The sequence below is a fragment of the Pezoporus occidentalis genome, unplaced genomic scaffold (genome assembly GCF_034315485.1).
Source record: "Pezoporus occidentalis ecotype Australia unplaced genomic scaffold, CSIRO_AGI_Poc_V1 ctg207, whole genome shotgun sequence".
NCBI classification, from domain to species: Eukaryota; Metazoa; Chordata; class Aves; order Psittaciformes; family Psittacidae; genus Pezoporus; species Pezoporus occidentalis.
The window spans coordinates 812462-825768 of record NW_026913932.1 but is presented as its reverse complement, the minus strand read 5'-3'; the positions used below and the strand labels follow the sequence as shown (position 1 = coordinate 825768).

Here is a 13307-nt window from a genome sequence, read left to right as displayed (position 1 = left end):
ATAGCAATACAGGGGTATTTTTATGTTCAGTTCCAAGATCAGTAGGTTCTTACAAAAATAATTAAGAAAAGATTTATTTAAAGGCAAAACTTGTTTTCTTAAACAAGCTTATTTGGATCTGGATTCTAAAGCTTAAGTATGGGTGCCTTAGATAAGGTTTAGTTTTATGAAGTTTTGCACAAGGTAGGACTTGTACTTAAAACACACTACTCACTTTTGGGTGTATTCTTTCCACATTGCAGATTTTTTCTTATATATTCAGAAGGATAGCTCTCTGCTAATTTGCAAGTTCTCTGATTCACAGAATCGAAGAGTATGGAATCACTGGGATTGTTAGTATAGGTCTAGCCAGTTCTGCAGAAAACTCATTGTTTCGTCCACCAGTTGTTGCACTGAGTCATTACTGTGGGTCAATTACAGCGTGTGTTTTAAAAAGACAAACTATTTCATTCTTTACTACATCAGCTCGGTAGAGAATCTGCCTGTTTCCCTTGATAATAGGGAGTTTCAGAGTAGCTAATAGTTTCTTTAGTTCTTTAGTAACTGCACTGCTTTTCCACTTCAGATTACTTGCTGCATTCACAACTATTGGTTTGCAGTGTTGTCTGTTAGGTTAAAGAGCACTATGGCATTTTCTTTCAACCAGAAAAGAATGAGAAGCCTTGCTGGATGTTCTGTGCAGTTTTGCCATTGTTGGAGTTTGTGTGCTTTTCAGACCAGTGGCTATTTCAGTTTTGGATATAGCTTGTAAACGAAGTCAGTATGGTTGGAATTCCAGATAAAAGAAAATATTTGGAAGTCTATGGAATTATTATCTCAAATTACAGAGATTTATCTGACAAATGTGGATGGCCTCCCAAAAGCATAGAGTTAATGTTCCTAGTTTTAAAAGTGTTTGTCTGAAGTGGGTTATCTAGACCCAAAATGAAGTTCTTGGGGGGGGGGGGGGAAGCTTTTCAGGCATTTTGAGGTATTGTAAGTCTTCCTTACCTCTGGAAATCAGCCTGTAGTATTAGCATTTGAATGTAGTTTGAGAAGTGTGTGAGTGAGATGCAGAGACTTTATTGATTTTTCAATTAGAATCATTCTCCCAAGTCATTTGGTGCTTTAATAAAATTTATTTAATAAAAGTCATGAATGTCAACTTTCTGAAACAATATTAGGGTGTGGGAAGAGGTAAGGAACACAAAACCCCCAGGAATTGCTGTGTGAAGCCATAGAGAAATTCCTGCTACTCCACGCTGCCTTGTTGTTCAGCTGTCTTCAGCAGAATTTCACCAGCTCTATCAGTAAAGTTTCCCCCTTTTCTCCTTTAACTGTCAGACAATTTTAAAAGTTAATAGTAGGTGTCACTGCATTTGACAATTTCTGTGTGCACCGCCTTTGGAATTGGTCTAGGCTGTAAGAGAAGACCCGCCCTGTAGCAGCACATACTGGTTTATCTGCTGGGTCTTTGCTATGATTGGAAAGAACTAGCATTTGGTGAGCCCAGAACGAGCAATTGCAGTCATGAACTGGAAGGGTTAGATTTTGAAAAACATTCAGCTTAACCCAGCAGTTTATTTGACAGTCAAAGAAACTGTCCCAACTTCATATCAGTAGGAGAAGGGATACACCAATGATGACAACTTTTGAAAACCACCACTCAGAAGTGCAGGATAATGTTATGGTGGGGAAAAAGAAGACAACCAGGTGCATACTGTGTGAAGCTTTTTGTAGTAAGCAGCATCCTAGGAGCATTTTGATAAATGAGAGGAAAGGAATTACGTATCTGTTAATGGCAGGCCAATTCTGGGCACTAGAAGACGTTGAGAAAGCAGGCAGGCATGGGATGGATGTTTGAGTGGAAAACCAAGAGTGGGAGAGAATTACACTAGAAACAGGAACTGTGAGTAGGATGTGTATATGATAGAATCTCTTCTGGATGTTTAAATCTGCTAGTTTTAGGGGTTGGGTTTATAATAGTTGAAAAGTTTCGTGAAACATACTTTGGAAATGCATCTTCTCATTGACTGAATAGTTTGAGACCCTTTCTTCTAAGAAACAGTCCCCATTTCTCTAGTCAGAATGTAGGACAGGAAGACAGTTCTGATAGGGATGGGAGGCCTTTGTGCTGACTTCTATCTGGGGTACCAATTTTTTTTTTCTTTCTCTGTACGTGGCTTTCACATCTGCCGCTGCACTCAGGGACTAAGTCTAGAGTTCTTCCTCTGTGCATAGGTGCGTTGTGCTTTAGTGTGTCACATCTTGACTTCAGCTGTCAGCTATGCTGTAACTTACAACAACTGTAATTTTATTAGTGACTGTGCTTTTGGTTGACCGGGAATTTGTGTATGACAAAAAAAATAAGCCATTTCCAAAAGCCATTAGAGCTTTCAGATGAAAACAAAAACTCTTTTCCCTTTAGGAAAGAATGAAATACATTTAGTAACTTCGAAACTTCCTCAGCATGTAGCAGTAAGAAGTTATGAAGAGCATATGGTGCCAAATACATAAAGCAATATTTCCTACCACAAGGAGTATTGTGCCTGGCCAGCAGTAGCAGTAGGTCATTAAGAAGTGCTGCTTTGCTATTTCTTCCTTGGTTAGCTTAGTATGAAACAATATGCCAGCACCATTACAGAAATGTGGTCTTACTTTATTTCTTTTTCTGGATTTACATGATATCTCTCCATGTTCATGTAAATATCTGATGAGTTATGATGCTTTTATAATTGTTGGTTTGGGATTAAGCAGCTCTTACATTTCCAGTTTTTAGACGTCACACTGCAAATGGATTGACACCAGTGGGCATGGAAAACTTCATATGGAAATACCAGCACTGACTTAGGGATATGTAAGGGTTGAACTTGCACATCATTTTCAGTCTTAAGTAATAAACTTAGTTCTATTTGTAGAAGTGACGATTGGTGATTTTAATATTTTCAGTGGAAAAGGTGACACACTTGGCAGAATTTGCATTCAGATCTGAAACCTGGAAGAGCTGCTTGTTTTTAGGTGTTCAGTTGCATCTGACCTTCTGTTTTTTACAGGGAAACTAAATGCATGGATGCTCATTTGAATAGATTAATGTTTATGACTAGGGTTTTCTCTTCCCTTTTTAGATGCCTGGGCGAAGACATGCAACGAAGAAATGAAAGGAGCATAAGGAGACTTGCTAATATTATTTTAACTTGCCATAATCTCAGAGCAGCTTTTAAAGCATTTTTTACACACTTTCTGAAAATAAATGCTTGAAGTTAGACAAGCCCTGTTCCAAGAAAAAGCAAATCTCAGCAGATTAACATTGTTAAATATGCGGTGTGTTAAACATACACTGCTTCAGATTTTATAGCTTATACACTATTGGTCTATTGGGCCCTTCCAGGAAAGCACTTAGGAGCATGCCTAATGTTAAGCACATGAGCAGTGATGTTAAAGTCCGCAGTGTTGTTCGTGTGGATAAGTGCTTTGCTGGATCAGCGCCTAAAGTCCTGTTAGGTGCTGAGCATCCTGATCCATATCCAGCAAGGCACTTACGTCCGTGCTTATCTTGACGTGGAAGAGCCAGTCTAATATTTGTGCATTAGTGTTCACCATAAAACTTCTCTTGGCACAATGACTCACATGCTTAAAATTAAGCACCTGCCTAAGAATTTTCAAGGTCAGACAACAGCATCCTTGAGCAAGTCTTAAATATTTACTCGATTTTGTATGATTTTTTTTTTTTGTATTCTTTTTTTTTTGTCAGAGCATATGATTTTAGTGGCCATAAGTTTTAGAAGCTGCATAGCAAAATATGCAGTTGTATGCAATTTTCTCCTTTCTTCCCCAAAATCTAATAAATTCAGAAGAAGTCCAATGTTCAGACATAGAATCATCCAAAATTTAAAAAGTTAACTCTAATTTTTAGGACATTTACATTTTTTGAAATAATTTCACTGAGCTTGATTTACATGGTTTTGTCCAAACAGTAGGTCAAGTCTGACTTACTGTCCAAAAGGTGCTACCTAGCTGTGGTTGAGTGGACAGTCTGACTCTTATAAAGCTTGAGGCAGCATGTGTGTTCAGAAATACAGATGGAGAAGCTGCATTCTTATTTTACTTCTTTTGTTCTAAGAGATTCAAACCTTAAAACCATGTATAAAATAACATTTACGTCTTGTGTTAAGAACTAAACCAAAACCTGGGTAATCCTCTAGGTAAAAAAAAAAAATAGACCAAATTGTTATTTTCTCTACTCATGTAAGAGACACTTCCTGTGGAGCAATTTCAACCAAATTGTCAACCTGAGCTGACGTACAGAAAATGATGCTAATGAACCCTCATGTGATCTGTATCAGATGCAGTCTGATGTTTTTAAGTTAGATATCTGTTTATCAAACTACCATTAATATTACCTCTTTGCTGCAATACTTTTAAAAAGTAGTAATTGGCAGGATTTTTAACATAATGAGTGTTTACTTCTGTAAGTTTTAACTATGATCCCAGTTTGCAGACACCTACAGCAAATGCCCAGAATGTTCTGTAGAGCTTGAATATATTTGAAGCATAAGAAGGAAAAGAAAAAACAATTTTACTTCCACTCTGGCAAATTCTGCCTAAATTCAAGTCAAACAAGAGCTCCAAGAAGAGCATTGCTGAAAGCTAAATTCCAAGACAAAGAGGCAATAGCTTATTCAACTTTCTTCTTGTCTGATTCTGAGTAACTCAGTTTCAGAATAGGAAAAACCTGAACTGTTAACCCTTCAGAAATCACGTATAAAGGGAAATATAATCTGAATGCTTATTTTAGACACTTGCACTGAATTCTTTTTGCTAATTTCATGCTTGTCTGGTTAAGCAGTGTGCGATATCGCTTTTCAAGGAAAAAATATGTAATAGTTTTCTAGGCAATACTGCAAGAATATTATATGGGTCCAAGATGAAATTTCTATTTTTCTATCTTACATTTTAAAAAAAAACCTTGATGTATAAGGTAATATATTTCAGTAAAGCGTGGTTCTATTTTTTCTAAGATCTTTAATTTGTGTACAAGAAATAAATAAATACCTTTGGAATAATCTCTTGATTATTACTTTGTTAATTTCTCAGAGAAATACAAATCAAAATGTAGTGCAATCAGATTACTAATGCTCTTAGCCTCCACAAGGTAGTCAGTTATTCATAGACTGAATTGAAGGAAATAATGAATCCTGAGATAGATACAAATGTGAAAGTTCGTTAAGACAGATTCAGTGAAGCAATTAGGCTAATCCTTGAGGACCTCACTGTACAGATGGTGTAGTGACAACTTATTTATGTGTAAATACAATTGTTGGCCTAAGTAGAATCATAGAATCATAGAATAGTTAGGGTTGGAAAGGACCTTAAGATCATCAAGTTCCAACCCACCTGCCATGGGCAGAAACACCTCACACTAAACCATATCATCCAAGGCTCTGTCCAACCTGGCCTTGAACACCACCAGGGATGGAGCATTCACAACTTCCCTGGGCAACCCATTCCAGTGCCTCACCACCCTTACAGTAAAGAACTTCTTATATCCAATCTAAACTTCCCCTGTTTAAGTTTTAACCCATTACCCCTTGTCCTATCACCAAAGTCCCTAATGAAAAGTCCCTCCCCAGCATTCCTGTAGCCCCCCTTCAGATACTGGAAGGCTGCTATGAGGTCTCCACGCAGCCTTCTCTTCTCCAGGCTGAACAGCCCCAACTTCCTCAGCCTGTCTTCATACAGGAGGTGCTCCAGTCCCCTGATCATCCTCGTGGCCCTCCTCTGGACTTGTTCCAACAGTTCCATGTCCTTTTTATGTTGAGGACACCAGAACTGCACACAATACTCCAGGTGAGGTCTCATGAGATCAGAGTAGAGGGGCAGGATCACCTCCTTCGACCTGCTGGTCACGCTGCTTTTGATGCAGCCCAGGATGTGCTCGGCTTTCTGGGCTGCAAGCACGCACTGAAGCCGCTGAGGGCACACTCAATCCCACTGTCCATGTCAGCGACGAAGATGTTGAACAAGACTGGTCCCAACACCGATCCCTGAGGGACACCACTTGTTACTGGTCTCCAGCTGGACATTGAGCCATTGACCACAACTCTTTGCATGCAGCCATCCAGCCAGTTCTTTATCCACCGAGTGGTCCATCCATCAAATTGATGTCTCTCCAATTTAGAGACAAGGATGTCGTGTGGGACAGTGTCGAATGCTTTGCACAAGTCCAGGTAGATGACATCAACTGCTCTACCCCTGTCCATCAGTTCTGTAGCCCCATCATAGAAGGCCACCACATTGGTCAGGCAGGATTTCCCCTCAGTGAAGCCATGCTGGCTGTCACCAAGCACCTTGTTGTTTTTCATGTGCCTTAGCATGCCTTCCAGGAGAATCTGCTCCAAGATTTTGCCAGGCACAGAGGTGAGACTGACTGGTCTGTAATTCCCCGGGTCATCCATTTTCCCCTTCTTGAAAATGGGGGTTATATTTCCCTTTTTCCAGTCGTCAGGAACTTCACCTGACTGCCATGATTTTTCAAATATGATGGACAGTGGCTTAGCAACTTCATTTGCCAACTCCTTGAGGACCCACGGGTGGATTTCATCAGGTCCCATGGACTTGTGCATGTTCAGGTTTTTAAGATGGTCTCAAACGAGATCATCTCCTACAGTAGGCCCAAGGTCTTCATTCTCACAGTCCCTGCATCTGCCTTCCAAGACTTGGGTGGTGCTTTCAGAGTCTTTGCCAGTGAAGACCAAGGCAAAAAACTCATTAACAACCTCAGCCTTCTCCAAATCCAGGGTAGCCAGTTCTCCTGAGAGAGGACCTATGTCGTCTCTAGTCTGTGTTTTATTCTCTACATACCTATAGAATCTCTTCTTGTTATCTTTAATACCTCTAGCTAAGTTTAATTCTAACTGGGCCTTAGCTTTCCTAACCTGGTCCCTAGCTTCCCAGACAACATCCCTATATTCTTCCCAGGCTGCCTGTCCTTGCTTCCACCTTTTATAAGCCTCTTTTTTTCCTTTGAATTTTCCTCAGCAGCTCCTTATCCATCCAAGGAGGTCTCCTGGCCCTCCTGCTGCACTTCCTTCTAGTTGGGATGCAACACTCCTGAGCTTGTAGCAGGTGATCCTTGAATATCAACCAACAGTCTTGAGTCCCCCTGCCCTCTAGGGTTGTATCCCATGGAACCTTCCTAAGCAGGTTCCTGAAGAGGCCAAAGTCTGCTCTCTTGAAGTCCAGGGCAGTGAGCTTGCTGCACGCTCTTCTCACTGTCCTGAGGATCTCAAATTCGACCATCTCGTGATCACTGCATCCAAGGCTGCCCTGGAGCATCACATTTCCAACGAGCCCTTCCCTGTTGGCGAGCACGAGGTCAAGCATGGCACCTCTCCTTGTCAGCTCCGCTATTACTTGCAGAAGGAAGTTGTCTTCCACACAATTGAGGAACCTCCTGGATTGCTTGTGTTGGGCCATACCATTGCTCTAACAGATATCAGGGTGGTTGAAGTCCCCCGTGAGGACAAGGGCATGCAAGTGTGAGGCTGTTCCTATCTGTCTATGGAGTGCTTCATCCACAGAGTCCTCTTGATCAGGTGGTCTGTAACAGATCCCCACAGTAATGTCTCCCATTGCTGTTCTCCCTTTAACCCTGACCCACAAACTCTTTATTGACTGCACAAAGTATTCTGGATATTTTGATTTTCATTAGCATGGCAGTGAATCTGAGTGATGATGAGATGAGGAGAGTGAAGGTAGAAAGAGTGATGTGATATTCATGTCGTATTTTTTCATCTTTCCTTTCCATCACATATGTAGTATATAGGTGCTCTGTCACAGATTTAGACAGAACTTATAGATAGGTTTTTTCCATATTTTCTGTAGCAAACACTTAATCAAACATAAGAGAAAAGCTGTTCCTCTGCCAAAACACTATCCTGGTATCACCATGATGCCGCACTAAGTGCTGACAGGAGGCTTCAAGGCTGTTAGGAGAGTTACTGCCATTTCATTTGTAAAATCCAGAGAACAGCAGGCAAAGCAAAGCAAACATGGTGGTTTGGGAGGTTTTTTGGCAGTCAAGTTGGTATATTGGTATTAGTGAGAACCAAGGAAGGAAAGCAGTCAGATTTGTACCATTTCATAAATCCACCCTCACCAGCACTTATCTGTAGAAATGGAATTAGCAGTGCTAAGGACAAAGTGCTGAGGCAGCTTGTATTTAGTAATAAAAGAGCATTTACACTGCTTTGCTCAGTAAAGTCAAATGGCAAAGTAATACAAAACTAAAGAAAATGGTGCATTGCCTTACATGTTTAAAGAACTGCTGCAGTTCAGATGTTTAAGTTTAGCTCTCTAGTACCCTCTGTGTGTGCAACCGTAATGTCTGTTAGGGTCTGTCCCATAGCTGCAGTAATTTTTCCAAAGCTCCCTTTTTAAATGCGTTTAGTACCTTGAGATAGTTGCAAAGCAAGCAAAGTCATCACAGGTAAAACAATGCCCCAGCTAGGCTCATCAATAGTAAAAAATGGAAGCTAATAGAAAAGTGAAAAGCTATGTTTTAAAATCTTGCTTCTAATTTGGGGTTGTGTTCATTGTTGCATTCACCTGTTGTCGTTTCACTCTTCAAAAGACGTATTTCAAAATTTGCTAACTCGGTAAAGCCCTACCTTCTCTTGACTTCAGGCCAAGCAAGCATACTGTTTAATAATGGGCACTTGCACTCTTGAAGATAGCCAAAATCAAAGTTTTCTGCAACCCTACAGATGAGCAAAGCTAGTCCTGCTGTGAATGGAACAACCATAAGCTTCCTCTTGAATTCCCTGTGTAGCTGGTATTACTAGGGGTTCTTCATAAACTGTTCAAACTTAATTGAAAGGAGTGAAAGTAAAAGATGTAATTAATCAGAATGGTTACAGAGATTAGCAGTGAAGCTACCTTGAAGGAAGTCATTAAGGAATTATTCCACCTCATTTTAACCACCTGAAATTTAGATGGCTACATAGCTTCTCTGCTATTAATAAAGAGCATCCTGAAAAGGTGACTTCTGTATTCTAGCAGAATGGCCTACTGGAGCTATGGCTTTTTCTCATAAACACTGAGATGAGCCTAGACACTGTGTGTGCCTGCCCTCACATCTGTAGATGGTTGTCTTCAGCATAACTGCTGTGCCTTCAAGAACTGGAGGCAGTCCTGTATTTGAGGAATTGAATTTAGCCTCCAGGCTCAACAGGATAGCTCAGGCTCTCAAGCTCTCTTTAGCTTTCCAGTATAACTATTGTTTCTCTCTCTCTTCTCCCTCCTAATTTTATAATACATAATAAACTTAATTTTTAACCCGTTCTCCTGGGAGGGCAAACCTCCCCTCTCCACCCTACAGATTGTGTTCTGCACTGTTGCCATACTGCTTTCCCTAAAAGTACTAAAACAATCATTGAAGTTTTGCCCTATTACTAGCCCCCCCCCCCCATTACTAACACCCACCCCCAAATTACTGTTCTATGTTTGAGAGGGCAAAATTTGCTTGTAATAATTTTGTAGCCCCCTCCCTCTCTGGTGCCTGAAGCATTCCCATCAGCCCACAGGGAAGGACTATCTGCTCTATCTGCAAGAAATCAAGGTAGGTAAGTTGATCTGGGCCTCTTCCCCCCTTTCCAGATGTACTCTAGTGAGTGATTTTAAGGAGTTTTTAGCCCTTAATTTCCAGTTATTGTTTCTCAGCTGTTAACTGCCCCCTGCCCCTTTGGCTGCGATGCTGTGACTTATTGTGCGAGGCACAGGCAGCCTTTCAGTGTGAATTAAAGCAGCAACCAACAGCCAGAGGGTTGTAACTGTTTAAGCTGTTAATGCTCAACTTAAAGAGTATATCCAAGCGTGCTTCAACTCCCTGTCCCTCAGCCTTCAATCTATAAACTGTGAATTATGTCTCCCTACCCCATCACAGTAAGTTGTGACAGTTACTAGCTCACAGGATTTCAGTTTAAATAAAAATACATTTAAAACTGAATCCGGTGAACTCAGCCTGAACTTCTTTGAATTCCCATATGCCTACCACAAGCAGGAATACCTCTCTGGAGAGTAAAGCCACACAGAGACACTGATTTGTTCTGGTTTCAGGTAAAGCAATGTGAGATTACCACTTGGTTTGTAACACCGTGTGAGGCAGACAACCTGCTGCAGAGTAACTGGGCCCTAACCCAGGTTCCCAAATCTTCATGGAGGAAAGTTTTTCTATCAATTCAGGTGATGAGTTGTTGGTTTAGGCTGGGCTCTGCAGAATAGAGGCTTTGTGGAGGATTTAATGCTGCCATTTGTTGCCTGTTGTTGTACAGACAAAAGCCTCTACAGTTTTCGTGCTGCTTGGGTATGATTTTGCCCTTAGTAAGCACAAATTGTAACTGCTGTCCTTGCTGGAGTATGGTTATACCATAAACCTAGAAAAAAACAAACAAAAACCCATGTTCATGGAGTTTCAGCAGGATAGTTGCTCCCGGAATACTCTATTGAATGACAGGTTATTTGGGTAACTTGCAAGATCCTTGAAGACAAGGAGAGATTCCCTATGGACACTCCTCCCAGGCAGGACAGGATTTTAACATTCGCAAGAGTTCCTCTCCCAGCACAGGCATAAGTATATGCTCTTCTCCAGCTCTAAGCAGATGGAGCAGTGGCAGAACTGGAGTAAGGTTGAAATGAAGAAATAAATTTGAATGTAGTGGGAAAATCTAGCAGAGGTAGAGACATGATTGTCCCATTCTGCTTAATGTTAGGATGCACCTGGAGAACTGTGTCCAGTTCTGGTCCCCACAATTCAAGAATGATGTGGGCAGACTGGAGAGGGTTGAAAGGAGGGACAAAAAAATGATGAAAGGCTGGAGAACCTGCCGTATGAGGAAAGACTGAAGGAGTTAGGTCTTTCTCCATGGAGAAAAGAAGCTTCGGAGGGGAAGCTCATCATAGCATTCCAGTAGTTAAAGAGTAGCTACAAAGAGAAAGGCTCTCTCTTCATGAGGAGTCACATGGAGAAGACAAGGGGCAACAGGTATAAATTACACTTACCTTAACATAAGAAAGAATTTTTTTACAGTAGGAGCCATCATTCATTGGAACAACCTCTCCAGGGATGTGGTAGAGTGCCCATTGCTGGAGGTTTTCAAGATATGATTGGACAGGGTGCTAGATAATCTAGGCTCCCTTTCCCACAAAAGGCAGGACCAGATGCTATTTCGAGGTCTCTTCCAGCCTGGAGTGTTCTATAGTTCTGTGAAAACTATAATGGATGTGCTGCCACATAACTGCAGCAAGTGTGTTATGTTCTTTTTTCCCAGCCAGTTGGTTAGAGTGCAGCTTTGGCAGAGAGGAGGCCTTCAGGGAAAATTGTCGGCTGTGTCTTTTATTTCTACGGCAAGTTGTCCCTGTGTGCATATGCTGGGCTCAAAGAGACTGACGTTTCCCTTCCAGGGCTACTGCTTAGTGACCAGCAGCATGGGCCGAATGATCTTCTGCAGGGATCAGAGTAATTTTTCGCAGGAAATTATGGGGGGAAAATGGTTCAAGATGGGAAATAAAGGAGCAGATGTAGGAGGAGCAGAGAGAAGAGAGAGGGGTTGGATAGCACAGAGGAGCAAAGAGGACTGGGGTTCAGCACTTTCCCATCATCTCATTTTGTCTGGGAGTTGTGCAGTAAATGTTCTTCTTTATTTGTGCCAGTGGTATGTGAAAACCACGAGGTAGCAGGCAACTAGTAAAAAGCAGTAACTCATTAGAATAGTCATGCTGCTCCATGGCAAGAAGAAAAAGTTACTGGACCTTTTTAAGAGAAAACCACCACAGAAATGAGTTTACCAGAAGCACTTGCAAGGATCAGAGAGATTCTGGGTCAAGAGTTTTCCAGGGCCTTTTTCAGCAGTTCTGTATGGAAGACTTTATTTTTACAGGGTACAAAAAAGTCCTACTTCGCTTTGAAGACCACTGAGAGATGAGATATCTGTCCCAGAGGACTTGAGAATGACTGCAAACAGTGACATTCTCAGATGTCCTCGTACTTACGTCCGTGTGTTCTGTTCTATGTGTGTGTATTTTGAACTCTGCCAAAGTGTAACCACACAAATCCTATTGAGCAGAATGGGAGTTGTGTAGCTAATTTCTGTTCTGGGGTTTGGAAGCATTGAGTTTATATCAAGTGTGTATTAATGTACTTATGTTTATAGGTTGGCAGAGCCTAAGCTCATAATACCTGGTCTCCATGAGTGAAGGAGAGGGCTTTGGGAGGAACAGATAGCTCTGGTGGGTCAATACCTGTTTGCACACCTAGTGTCCACAGGAATTTGGCATTTATGACCATGGGACCCCCTCTGAGGATTGAGGCCTTGTAGGAAGAGATGAGATCTGCCTGACAAGGCAAAACAAAAGCATCTTTGCCAATAGGATGACCAACCTAGTAAAGGGAGCTGGATTAGGAAGGACAAGGGAGGGAGGTGGTGATGATGACCTATCATGAGTTAAGTGAGGTAGCAGTGTACAAGGTCAAAAGCAGAGGCAGCAGTATGTTGGATAAAAGAAAGACTTTATAAATGATAAAGCAGGGCAAAGGAACATTTGCCTCAAGTATAACTACACAAATGCAGTCAGTTTGGGAAACAAGCAGAAGGAACTAGAGTTCTGCATGCAACAGTGCAGCACCATTGGTATAACAGGCATAGTGGGACAGTTTGTCCAAGTGAAGAGTTGTTATTGACTGATATAAGCTCTGGAAAGAGGCAGGGAAGATGAAGAGAGGTGTCCATACCTGTAGCAGGAGGGTTGGAAGTAGATGATCTTGAAGGTCCCTTTCAACCCAAACCATTCTATGATTCTAGCCACTGGTTTTCTTCCTTCTTTGTGGGGTGGAGAACATAACCATGCTCTGTACCCTGAGCTGTTCAGCTTTTTGGGGAGAAGATCAATAGATTGGAGTCTTTGCTATAAGGCTTACTTGCCTGTTCTCCTGGTTCAAGTCTGAATTTTTCAATATCTGGATCCTACTTGAGATTTTGCAATTTGATATCCAAGGATCACATTCCCCCTTTTGACCACAATGCTGCACATGGTGTGGGTGGTCCAGCACACTGGGCCCACACCATGCTTTTTTCTCAAATTCATTGCCTCCAGGGGTGGCCTGTGCTCTTTACCCCTAGGCATCACAGCATTAGCATGCATATGGGTTACTTGTGTCCCACTGTCCTGACAGTGACACTAACTTGTTTTTCTCCTTTAGCACCCAACCAGCTGCAAATACTCCCAGGAAAAATTTTGTGGATTTTGCCAAGTTGTTGCAAAACATGTATTTG

The 13307-nt window shown here is 41.5% G+C and overlaps 1 protein-coding gene across 2 annotated transcripts in view; it reads left to right on the top strand.

Annotated features, from left to right (window-relative positions):
- RNASEH2B (ribonuclease H2 subunit B) overlaps positions 1-5042 on the top strand; it is a 45530-nt gene extending 40488 nt beyond the window's left edge. For both annotated transcript variants that reach the window (XM_062618954.1, XM_062618955.1), the window contains one exon: positions 3105-5042. In XM_062618954.1, coding sequence (XP_062474938.1) covers positions 3105-3237 — 133 coding nt within the window. In that variant the 3' untranslated portion in view covers positions 3238-5042. The remainder of the gene's footprint in view (positions 1-3104) is intronic.
- The last annotated feature ends 8265 nt before the right edge of the window (positions 5043-13307 follow it).